The sequence below is a fragment of the Myotis brandtii genome, unplaced genomic scaffold, assembly GCF_000412655.1.
Source record: "Myotis brandtii unplaced genomic scaffold, ASM41265v1 scaffold693, whole genome shotgun sequence".
Classification (NCBI taxonomy): domain Eukaryota; kingdom Metazoa; phylum Chordata; class Mammalia; order Chiroptera; family Vespertilionidae; genus Myotis; species Myotis brandtii.
Genome location: NW_005370710.1, coordinates 590,836 through 603,845, shown reverse-complemented (window position 1 = coordinate 603,845; position 13,010 = coordinate 590,836). Strand labels below are relative to the sequence as shown.

At 49.2% G+C, this 13,010-nt stretch overlaps 1 protein-coding gene across 1 annotated transcript in view; it reads right to left on the bottom strand.

Moving 5' to 3' along the window:
• The window catches only part of CNTN6 (contactin 6), a 155,898-nt gene that overhangs the window by 110,063 nt on the left and 32,825 nt on the right, over positions 1-13,010 (bottom strand). The window contains exon 2 of the mRNA XM_005881884.2: positions 12,467-12,598. Within this exon, the coding sequence (XP_005881946.1) occupies positions 12,467-12,521 (55 nt within the window). The 5' untranslated portion in view covers positions 12,522-12,598. The remainder of the gene's footprint in view (positions 1-12,466; positions 12,599-13,010) is intronic.

Sequence of the window (13,010 nt, the reverse complement as noted above, 5' to 3'; positions counted from 1 at the left end):
TAAAAATACGTGAACAAAAAAAACCCCATATATTTCTCTTTTTTAAAATTTGTTTTTGTTGATTTTAGAGAAAGAAGAGGGAGAGATAGATAGAAACATCAATAATGAGAGAGAATCATCTATCAGCTGCCTCCTGTACGCCCCCTACTGGGGACTGAACCTACAACCTGGGCATGTGCCCTGACCGGGAATCGAACCATGACCTCCTGAGCCACACTGGCCATGCACAACTCTATATTTCTTGTTATAAAAACATTTTTTTTCATTTTTCTTTGTAAAACAAGAAGACATCTCACTTGGATAGGCCTATCACACTTGGATAGACCCGGTGCCTGTGCTCATAAACGATTTGGAACAACTCTATATTTCTTGTTATAAAAACATTTTTTTTCAATTTTCTTTGTAAAACAAGAAGACATCTCAAAAGAGCAACGATTTGGAGTAACTGAAGCAGCTTGCATGACTTGAGGCTGCATGAGTAACCGCGTATTTGAGGGGTCAGCTCCGCCTCACCTGACCTCCGTCTGGAGAGCAGCTCCCAGCTCCCTGCCCTCCGTGGTGTGGGTGGGTGCGTGTGTGGGGGGTGAGTTGGACTCCGTGTGCCTCTCTGGAGAACATCGGGTCACCTTCAGCGATCTTATCAAAGAAAGCAGCACTGCTCCCTCGAGCTGTGAAAATGGAAGGGAATTAGAGAGGATAAAAGGCTCCGGGATGCCAGCATCCAAGGGGAAAAGGGCAGAGTGGGCGGGCCGGTGGCGGGTGCTGAAGCTCCCGTTTTGATTCACACGGAGCTGCAAATGGCTATGACCCGGTGAGCAGTTGTAATAAAGCAAAGTAGGAAACAAAGGCGAGGACGTTGCGGAAATGTGGAGTCAATAGAACAATTCCAGCAAGTGGACGAGAATAATCAGCCCGACATGATTATAATAACAGGCTTTAGGGTAATTGTGTCTGATTCACACAACATCCAGCAAATAGCGGGGAATTTAACCCTCACGAGTGAGGTAGGTGTTGTCATCCGCACCTCACGGAGATGGAGACCAAGGTTACAACGGTGTAAATGTGGGCAAATTCACAGAACGAGAGGCTACAGGGCTACTGCTGTCTCCTACGCCTCTACAACCATCACTAGGAGCCTGGTTGGCGTGGCTCAATGGTTGAGCGTTGGCCTGTGAACCAGGAGGTCACAGTTTGATTCTTGGTCAGGGTACATGCCTGGGTTTCAGGCTCAATCCCCAGTGTGGGGCGTGATTGGAGGCAGCCAATCAATGATTCTCCTATTGATGTTCCTACCTCTCTCCCCCTCTCCCTTCCTCTCTGAAATCAATAAAAAAAATTAAGAAAACAAAACAGAAGCAGCGATGGGCAGTGATGGGCACATCTGGACTGATGAGTGCCCACGGCAGAGAAGAGAGAAGACAGCATACAAGGACTGCCCGCAACTACAGTGAGGAGTCAAACCCTCGGAGACAAGTTCTTAGCCTTGTCCTCCCCTGAAGGTTTGCCGGGGGAGACGGCCCGGTGGGCAGGGAGGCCGGAGGGGAGGCACCTCCAGGTGGAAGAGCAGGAGGTTAAATGAGCACGGGCACAGGGTCTATCCGAGTGCGATGGGCCTGGCCCCACGTCCTCTCTCTATCCCGCGAGCAGAGACCTTGGCCTGAACCCCTCCCCGGCCGCAGTTCTTCCCCTGGAAGATGTGCGCCTCATGTGATGGCTGCCTCTGATGATGGACGGCCGGGGAGGCGCTGGCAGGCTCGCAGCCTGGAGGCCGGCTGCCTCTAAATCATCTACAAAGAGACGGCTGGCTGCTGGCACTTCTGCAGAGAGAAGCCTGCCTCGCTCCGAGCGCAGGCAGGCGAGATGCTTACGGGAAAGCCTGACTGTGGTCTGTGACCCTCTGGGACACAGTTGGTGCAGGTTTATAGGGGGATGGTTCACATTTCAAAAGCATGGGTTATGTGGTGAGGCGCGCGCGCTCGTGCACACACACACACACACACACACACACACTAGGTCCCCGCGGGCTGTCCCCACCTTCCACGGGAATTCCTGAACGCCAGTGGGAAGGGTCCACGTAGGTGGGCACAGAGTGTTGGCTCAGGTGGGACAGTCTGGGAGGTCTGTGTACCTACAGTACATGCTGCAACTCCATCCACCTCATCTCAGTTTCTTTTTTAAAGAATATATTTTTATTGATTTCAGAGAGGAAGGGAGAGGGAGAGAGAGATAGAAACATCAATGATGCGAGAGAATCATGGATCGATCGGCTGCCTCCTGTAAGCCCCACATTGATGTTTCTATCTCTTCCTCTCCCCTTCTCTCTAAAATCAATAAAAATATATTTTTAAAAAAGAGGCTAGGATAGTGAGTAGGAACTGCTGCTGGAGAACAAGAGGGCCCAGGGAGACTGTAGGTTTCTATACACAGAAGCGGAGACAGAAAAATACAAAACGCTCTGCATTCTGTGCCCCTGATGTTTGCAAAGGATTCATTCACCACACCTGTGACCGGTCACACGGAACATGGGGAATCAGGTCCCCAGGAACTTCCACATTCTCCAGGCGCCGCTGGGGAAGCCCCCGTGCGGGGCTTTCGACATTCTCCCCGCCTGTGACAAACCCCAACTGCGCTCTTCTCAGTCAGGAAAGCAAACCCACCGTGGCCAACGCGGGAGGTTTACTTTAGGAGGAAGGCCAGGGGCAGGGGTCCGAGGGGCCGGGGAACCGAGGTCCTAAGGGGGCCCTCCTGGGCACCGGAGCAGGTGGGCACGGCCAGTCTAGCAAGGGAGTCTGAAGAGCCGGAAGCCCAGCGGCAGGGGGGGAGGGGGCGTGGGAAGGGAGCCATGGGGACTGTGGCCTCTGAGACCTGAGAGGCCTGGGGGTGCCGTCGGCCATCAGTGCCAGTGGACGGGGCGAGAGCTGGACACGGAGGAGAAGCCCGGACGAGCTCTCAGCTCCTCTCTCCACAGCCGTTTGCGTGGGGCTTCCAGAGGTCGGGTCTCTTTCCCCCTTTTAGGTGAAATTGAACCCAGAACCGTACAGAGGAGGGACATGTGGGGCATGCAGCTCTCGCTGAGCCACGTTCCCGGGTCCTCTTGCGTCCTGGTTCCGTTTCCCCTGGCCGTCACTCGGCCTCCTGCAGCATCACCGTGTGGATCGGGAGGAGCGAACGATGACAGGTGGCTGTTCACCTTCTCGCACGTGGGCTGCTAGGGATCAGCTTCAGGCCGGCTCCCCACACTAGCTGTTGTTTGGAGGGTCTGAGCGACTCGCTGAATTAACGGACTGAATTAATGGACTGACCATTCTGAGGCCAGGCAGGCTAAGCCATGAGCTTGAAGGTGGGGACACGGGCCAGCCCCAGCCCCGGCCCCGGCCCTGCAGCGAGCGGCGGGGTCCTGGCATTGAAAAGCACCCCCGTGCTTCCTTGTCCTCGTCTCGCACACACATCGCCAGCAGGAGGCCGCTTGCTCCCGGAGGGCAGGCAAGCTGAGCTATGCACGGGAGGGAAGACAATGCTCGGAATCCCGTTCCTGTCTATTTTGCCTAATATGTTCGGTGATGCAAATGCTTTGCATTTTATACTGCATGTAACACACATGTAAACATGATGGGTGTACATGCTCATAGCTATTGCTCCTCGCTGCTGGTTATGGAATTTTGGAGACTAGCTCTTTAAGTCGCATCACACTCTGAGCAGAAGCTAGTCTCGAGGCACAGGCCACGCCGACTTTAAGAAGCCACCCGCTCACACGTCTGATCCGGGCCGAGCGGCGCCGTCCTGCATCAACACTGAGGAAGGCTTCCGTCCGAGCTTCGGCCTCTCACCACAACCTCGGCCGCTTCCTAGTGCCGGGGACTCGAGGGTCCTTGCCGCTGCCCTTCGACTTCTCCAGCTGCACAGGGAGGCGGTCAGCCCTCCCGGCCCCTCTCCCGCACGGAGGACACGGTGCAGGGCAGCCACCTTGTAAAGCAGAAAGCGCAAGGCACGGGGTGTGGCTCATCCAACATGAAAGGTCAGCTTTTTTTTTCCCTTTAGAACTGAGCACTGTGATTGTAAGCATACTTATTTATTTGTTAATGCTCAACCGAGGATACTTTTTCCATTGCATTTTAGAGAGAGAAGAAGGGAGGAGGGAGACAGAGAGTGACACACACGTCAATGTGAGAGAAACACACCAAGCAGTGGCCTCCTGCGCTTGCCCTGACCAGGGCCAGGGATCCAGCCTACAACCCAGGTACGTGCCCTTGACCAGGAATGGAACCCGAGACCCAGTGCGGCTCTAACCATTGAGCGACACTGGCCAGGGCTAACTTATTTTCAATAAATAAATCATCTATAGTCCTCAGAATGAGAATATGTCTGAGACAAGGGACCTCATCTTAAGCACAGGTGTGGGAATGATGAAATTCCTCTTCATGGATGAGAGGCAAGGAGAACGCGCACTTATTTGAAGGTTGGAGGACTGTTGCAAGTGGAGGTCCCATGTGAACGTGGCTGAGAAAGGTTGGGTTTGGGTTCAGGAGGAGAACCCGGACCTGGAGCAGGTCAGTGCAGGTGCAGACATTCGTACGAACAGAGACGTGGGACCGAGACAGGCCATGTGGGGGTCTTGCTAGGAGGACAGCCGTGATGAGGGACCCAGGAGGGAAGTCGTGGCTCAAGACGCGGGTTGGATTGAATTAACTGGCGAACTTTCAATATTTGTGGAAGGAAATTGAATTTGGATGCTTGATTAGATGGTTTGAACAACGTCCCAGGAGACGGGATCTGTCACAGGGTAGTGACAACATCGGTGTCTTCATGAAGGTTTGTCTGTGTGGGAGTCTGTGTCCATAGGCGACGTCCTGGGAAGGACACAGAGGATGTCTCGGAACAGGGGACGCCTAGGAAGCTTCTAGAAGAGTCTTGGGGGCAGGGAATGGGGGTTGAGTTGACTGATAACCCTGAGGCTGGAAAGGAATGGACAGATACAACTTGAGATAAAATACAACCTAAACTACAGCGTGAGCTCCCAAGAGCCCACGTCCTCAAGGACACGTCGTCTGCACACACACACATCGCCTCCCGATGCTGACACAGCAGAACGCGGTTCCCACGATGCTATCCGCCCCGAAACACAATTTCATTTAGGGTTTCAGGATGAACGACTGGAGGAAGCACTGATCATCCTGGAACCCCCTCCTGGGGAGGCGGCGCATGAAAGGGGCGTCTCAGCATTTCTGAGTCGGGCCCTCGCCATTAGACAAGGCCTGGGTGTCACTTGACTTAAACGCACCGCCCGTGCGCGTGCCCACAGGCGCTGTTACGCTGACAATCAATCTGAAGGAGGCCAGCGGCCGAGTGCGGCTGCCTGGCGCGAGTTCAATATTCATCCCGCTCGTCCCGGGGGGCCCTCCGTTACGTGCCCCTGGGGTCCTCAGCAGAGCGGCTTGATGAGGGCGCCGATCTGCAAGGTCGGCCGTGGCGCGAGTTCAATATTCATCCCGCTCGTCCCGGGGGCCCTCCATTACGTGCCCCTGGGGTCCTCAGCAGAGCAGCGTGATGAGGGCGCCGATCTGCAAGGTCGGCCTTGTGATCCATCACCTTCTTGTGGCTTTCCCGCTCGGGGAGTTCATTTACTCCGGGGCTCAACCCGGTACAAGGCTGTGTTTGAGAGAAGGACATTCCAGCGGCCCTGCCGTCCACGCCCCGCTTCCCCATCCTCGGTCGGTGAGGGTGGAGGAGGCAGAGTGTGCCAGGCTCCCTGTCCGGCTGGACCATTTGTGAAACCCAAGCTGTGTCACCGTGGGGACAAGCATTTTTCTTTATTTATTTTTTTCCTTGATTAGTGTACACCCCCAAAGCAACTTCTTTCGCATCTTAAGAATCAATGACTTTGGGAGACGTTCTGAAAGGAATAAAAGTGCTTCTGTCAATAGACGTGACATGCAAATGGTTCAGGAAAGACTTCTTCTGATTTCCAGTCTCAGTGTAGTCTGGAGAGTAAGCAACACGGGGGTGGGGGGGTACGGGAGGGGGGGGAGCCGTCTCGGGAAGCCCTGACGAGGTCCCGCCCGGTCAGAACGCCCAGGGAGGCCTGGGTGCTGCTCCGCCCAAGGATGCGCTGGGTCCACGGCTGCTACCTTGAAGCAGTCGTTTTATCTGGGAAAAAGCCGAGTCGAATTCTGAATCTCCAGGACCTCAGGACTGACCGGGGATGGTCAGTCCATAGTTTTACAAGATTCGTAGGGAGCTGCTCAGCCCACGCCAGAACAAACACGCTGATCATCCACTTAAAAATGCGTGGACCAAGAGGGCTGTTCAAAACACTGCCATGTAGCCAGCCCAGTGGGGCTCAGGGGTTGAGCATCAACTCAGGCACCAAGAGGTCACCCATTCCATTCCTGGTCAGGACACATGGCCCGGTTTCAGGCTCGATCCCCAGTAGGGGGCGTGCAGGAGGCAGTCGATGGGTGTTTCGCTTTCATCCACGTTTCTATTTCTCCCTCCCTTTCCTCTTAACTGTCCTCTCTCTAAAAAAAGACCCAAAAAAACAAAAAAAAACACCCATATTTTAAAAAACTACCATTTAAACCAGCGGTTCTCAACCTGTGGGTCGCGACCCCTTTGGGGGTTGAACGACCCTTTCACAGGGGTCGCCTAAGAGCATCGGAAAACACATATATAATTACATATTGTTTTTGTGATCAATCACTATGCTTTAATTATATTCAATTTGTAACAATGAAAATACATCCTGCATATCAGATATTTCCATTATGATTCATAACAGTAGCAAAATTACAGTTATAAAGTAGCAACGAAAATAATTTTATGGTTGGGGGTCACCACAACATGAGGAACTGTATTAAAGGGTCGAGGCATTAGGAAGGTTGAGAACCACTGATTTAAACAATAGGGTTTTGTTAAAATAGTAAAGCTAAAAACGAATGTGTTAGGCAGGAATTCTTATGAATACAGAATGTCACCAAAGTAAAATCCATGATAAGGAGTGATGTGCGCGCTCTCTTATTGTGTCTGAGTCTGTAACACCAGCCAACGACCTTCAGGACGCCCTCAGGCAGCAGCACATCCATGAGACCCTGGGTTTGAACTCCTGCCATCTCTGAGCCTAGACACCTCATGGCATGTATAGCACACGCCATAACATGGAGAGCATGTGATTTAGCTGATTATCATTTTACCTTATTAGTCAAGTGCTTAGTTAACATTTAGAAACTCACATTTAAAAAAAAAAAATATTTTTATTGATTTCAGAGAGGAAGGGAGAGGGAGAGAGATAGAAATATCAATGATGAGAGGGAATCATTGATCGGCTGCCTCCTGCACACCCCCCTACTGGGGTTTGAGCCCACAACCCGGGCATGTGCCCTTGACCAGAATGGAACCCGGGACCCTTCAGTCCACAGGCTGGTGCTCTATCCACTGAGCCAAACCGGCTAGGGCAGAAACTGACATTTTTAATGATTTGAACTTGAAATCTGCCTCTAATGCCTCAAATTTTACATAAAATGTCAAAAATGTAAAGAAAGAACAACATCTGGACTATTCTGAGCCTTTGTCCACGAAGGGGAAATTGAACAGTTAACCACGTCATTAAAGCTTGGGTTACCCCCTGCCCCACCCCGGGGGACCTTCTAACACCCTCAGGATCCGACCCCACACGCTCCCAGCCCCCGCTTCACACCCATCACGCCTGGGCCAGCCACTCTGGCTCATGTTTATTTATGAGTAAAGTCTCTCTCCATGAACTCTCCCCATGAATGCATTGCCTAAAAGAAATAAACAATGGACTTAGCATTGTAAGTTTCCCTTCCCTGGTCACCGTGGTCCCTGCATTGTTCTACTAACACTGCGTGTGCTTCTGCTGAAGGCCTGTCGGTGGCTCAGAACCTCGGGGCTAAAATCACCCATCGGAGCCTCATTAAACCCCTGATGCTTTTTCTTCCTCCCAGGGGGAAACTGTGCCTTTTTTCACTCCTTTTTGCTCTGTTTCGCATTCCCAGCAGGGAGTAGATGCTGATCCCAGTTTCTATTTTAACTCAACCTCAGCATCTTCCAAAATTTACATCAACAAATGTTCTGATCTATAGAGGACCAGATTCTTCCACCATGAGGGACAGCATCTCAGCTGGCATTAGCCTCCAGGGGACCAGGCCACCCGGTGGGCTTGGGTCACTTAAAGTCCCCAAGGTCGAGTCCGAAATGGTGCCTCCCCTCGCTCCCGCGTGAATTCCCCCTTCAGGCCGCCTCCCCGCGCTGGCCCTGGGTACCGCCTCCCGCTCCCTGGGACAGCACATGGGGGTGCCTCTTTGTCATCTTGTTTTAGCCAAGTCCCCAGGTGTTTGCCCAGATAGAACACATCTGGAACTCATCAGTGTGGTGCGGGGGCGTCACATGTCAGCTGGCTGACCCATGAGGTCGGCCCACCCACGGGAGCCACAAAGCCTGACGGGAAAGAGCAGCTCCCCAATCACATCGAAGATTCTTCCCAGAAGCGAAAGGGACAGAGGGTTGCCGACAACACAGCCGATGTCACCTGCTCCCTACTTGGCTACTCAAGCAACAACTTGGATTTCTCTGTTGCAATTATTCTTTTAAGTATGTTTATATTGATTTTCCTTAGTGAGAGAGGAAGGGTGAGGGAGAGAGAGAGAAACATCAATGTGAGAGAGAAGTATGGATCAGCTGCCTCCTGCACAGGCTTAAAACAACACACGTGTATTTTCTCACAGTTTAATTGGTCTGAAGTCCAAAAGGGGTTTCCCAGGTGGAAACCACGTTCTCCTCAGGGCTGTCCCCCTCCAGGTGCAGGGCAGGTGCACCTGCTCCCCTGCCTGGTCCACCGTCTAGCTTCCGCCCCCCCCACTCCCAGCTCAGGGTCCCTTCCTCCACATGAGGGTCAGCAGCCCGACCTCTCCATGTCCCTCTCCGCCCTGGATTCACACGGCCTCTGCCGGCCTCTATCCGCCTCCCTCTGTGGAGTTCCCAGCCAGAAATCCCGGGCAACCTACCCAGCCCATGGTCTCTAGCTTCATCTCCTCCGTCTACTCCCTGTGGCTGTTTAAGGTAAAATCCACAGGTCCCAGAGTTTAGCAGCTGGCTATTTTGGGGGGCAATGACAGCCTATCACACACATTCATGAACTAATTAAAAAGTCTATTATTAACAATAATGCTTCTTAATGAAATGGCAGAGAATCCTGCAGGAGGAAATTCCTGTCCTCATGGAGTTTACATTCAAATGGGCCTCGTTCGAAACTTTTCAATATCACCACAGTCCCATCTCTAAAACGATCGCCTCATGACCCAGGGCAGTGGCGTAGGACAGACGGGACCCATTCTTCCTCAGAAGAACTTCTATGACTGATTTTGTTCTCATTGACGAGAATCCAACTAAGACCAACAACACTGAGACTCATTCATTCATCCACTCATTCATTCAACAAGTGTCTACCGAGTTCCGGCCCTGTGCCGGGAAGCATGCCCCGTCCTGGACGTGTAGTCCAGCGAGGAAGAAACATAGTGTGTTCGTTCCTGCGGCTTCTGTAAAAATGACCACAACTCGGTGGCTTAAAACAACACACGTGTATTTTCTCACAGTTTAATTGGTCTGAAGTCCAAAAGGGGTTTCCCAGGTGGAAACCACGTTCTCCTCAGGGCTGTCCCCCTCCAGGTGCAGGGCAGGTGCACCTGCTCCCCTGCCTGGTCCACCGTCTAGCTTCCGCCCCCCCACTCCCAGCTCAGGGTCCCTTCCTCCACATGAGGGTCAGCAGCCCGACCTCTCCATGTCCCTCTCCGCCCTGGATTCACACGGCCTCTATCCGCCTCCCTCTGTGGGGTTCCCAGCCAGAAATCCCGAGCAACCTACCCAGCCTACGGTCTCTAGCTTCATCCCATACTTCTACTCTGTGTGGCTGTTTAAGGTAAAATCCACAGGTCCCAGAGTTTAGCAGCTGGCTATTTTGGGGGGCAATGACAGCCTATCACACACATTCATGAACTAATTAAAAAGTCTATTATTAACAATAATGCTTCTTAATGAAATGGGCCTTGGTTTTCTTCTAATATTCTAAAAATACCAATATAAAATAATAAGATTTTTAAACACTGATAATTTGAAAAATGTCCCAGAATCATATGCCTGGATGATTAGGATTCTGAGTAAAGGCTCAAAGGCCAGTGTCTATAGTAAAAGTGCTAGAGAAGTTGTACATTCATTTACAAAAATAAAACAGGAGACGCGGTCGGGGGTAAAATTTTAAGTGGTAAATTAGAGTGCGGGCAGATTGAAAATGTCAACATTTTGAAGATTAGAGTAGGGAAAATAGGAAGGAAAAAGCACAATAGCGAAAGACTTGGCTTTTCAGAATGAATAAAAAGTACGTTTGGGGAAATCAAAGATATACATTTGCATAGAAATAGGACTTTGTCATTGGACAATATAATTAATGTAATTTTATAAACTAACGTAGTAACTGCAAGTAGGGAGCCAGCCTGGAAATCTCTAAATCAACAAACAGATGTAAAGGGATTCGCTTTGTGTAAGTCGCCGGTATCTTCACCTCTGGGCAGCGTGCAGCTCAGAAGATCTTATTCAAATAGCTGTGGCTTTAAAAAAGGGCCCGACCTGTACGCTCACCGGGAAATTATACACCAAGGATAGACGATTATTTTTTTTTTCCATTTAGAATAAAGCAAAAGGACATGTTGAATCGCATTCAGTTTGAATAAATAAAAATTAACAAAAGAACTGGAGGATGTCTCAGATCTGATATGTGTTCTGAGAACAGTCGTATATTTTAATTAAACACAAAAGGTCTTTTAGAGATACTAAGCCGATTCAATATACACAGTTAAAGGGCAACACGCGAAATTTTTACAGACGCTGAAGCTGGAGTGTAGGAACAGAATTCTTATTCACACGTGGACAATTGGTGACTCTCTCCTTTTAAATCTATTAACAAAAAGAAGGGCCATTATTCTTTGACATTGATTCTTTGTCGCAGAGTTGCAAGTGACATAATAACTTTGGATAAATATGACCGCAGCCCTTCTGGCCACTGGATTCTCAGTGGTAGAAAGTATCTTTATTTATAAGGTTTTCTGATTCCAATGATTGACTTCTGCATATTTTAGCATTTTCATAGCTTTTAAGATCAGTATATCTTTCCATTTCTTGGAAATGCTGTTAAATAGATGGCTCTTACAATTACTGTGTTTCTGGCCTGTAAGTGATTGTTTGCTCCTGGGTTTCTCCCAAAATATTACTGTCCTGTTATGAATACCTGGAAATCAACAGCGCCCAGGGCCCAGCCGGTGGGAAGTGCCCAGGGCCCAGCTGGTCTGATAGGAGGAGGGCTGTTCTGACATTCAGAGGACCCAGTCCATGTCCACGCTCTGTGACAACTCACACAGGTTAGGACAACTGAGAAGAGAAGGCTATGATCGGCACAGACTGGGGCTGGCTATTGACCAAGGCCGACACTGTCACTCCCTGGACTATCCCCAGGCCCCCTCCGCAGTGTAACTTTGTGGTTTCCGTCAAGGGATGGGACCGACTTCCCTATCCGTGAAGCCGGACTGGCCCTGTGACTTTCACCGGAAGAAGACACTGTCTCAGCCACAAGGCTCGACAGCAGGAGACCTTGCCCAGGGCTGATTTCTGTCGGGACCCCGCGCACGTACCGTGTGAAAGAGCGTAGACTCACGAGGCTGGGGATGCTGGGACCAGGGCAGTGGCAACACAGGTGTCTCAGCTGAGAATGTCCTAGACCAGCCAGGCCCCGGATGACCCAGTCGCTGACCGCAGGTGCAATGCACCCCAGCAAAGCCAAACGCAGAGCCCAGGGAAGCCCATTTTAAATCATCACTTTACAGACTTGTAAACTAAACACATGGTTATTTGTTCTTTTCGTCCATGCAGATTTGGGGTGATTTGTTACAAAGCTAAAGCTAACTGATACACAGACGTTGTTATATTTAGCTTGGACAAATCGATGTATCATTGAAATGGAAAGAAAAATTTCAAAAGTTAATTTAGTTCTGATATAACATTCTATGTCACTTTTTCCTCTGTGTAATATACCTTTTTTTCACCACACCAAATTCGAAATATATATGTCAATTTTAACTTCTGAAAGAATTCAATATAAAGGAAATAAAAAAGGAGCTAGTCTTCCTTGCTTATTGCTGACAAAATTATTTAATCACATTCTTTTCTATAAAAATTTAATACTTGACCATTTATAATTAAAACAATCTTAGTTCTGTTTAAAAAATAGCACTTAATACATTATTAAAGGATTAAACTCCCTGGATTAGCCATAGAGATTCACTTCACAGTTTCATCACTTAGTCATTCAAATAATATATTACACATCTGAAAACTGTGTCACTTGTAGGAAAAAAAATGCAACGCCAATAGATTATCAATCAAAACTTATAACAATAGAACACGTTACCTGCGCAAGCATTGATGAGTGGCAGCAGAATTACCAGTTTCCATAGCAACCTCATTTCCACTTTCTGAAGGCAAAGTTTCCCATAAACTCAGCAGGAAAGAAGGCCTGCTTTCCAGTCAGAATCTCTAGAGTCTGGAAGAAACAAAACTGTCATGAAATGACAAACATACCAGCAGGCATATTTTAAAATATACATTAATTGTTGCATTTTTAGGTAACATTAAAGTGTCATCACCCAAAATAAAGCAACTAAAGTTCTATGTTTTACATATGTGCATATTTGGCAAAGTATCATAATTTTGGTTCACACCTCAGATAAACATTTCATTTGCCATCAAATTTGCTGTAGCAGTTAATGAATTGGAATGAAGTTATATTTATATTGAATGTATTCCATGTGGATTAAAACTTTTGTTAGTATAATTTTAAGTCTAGTGTTTTGGAAATGTTAAAGAAAATTAAAAACATAATCAAGCAACTACTGCAATTCTGCTTTTTGGTTTTTATTTTTGATTTTACACCATTAGAAATGAGATAAAATATT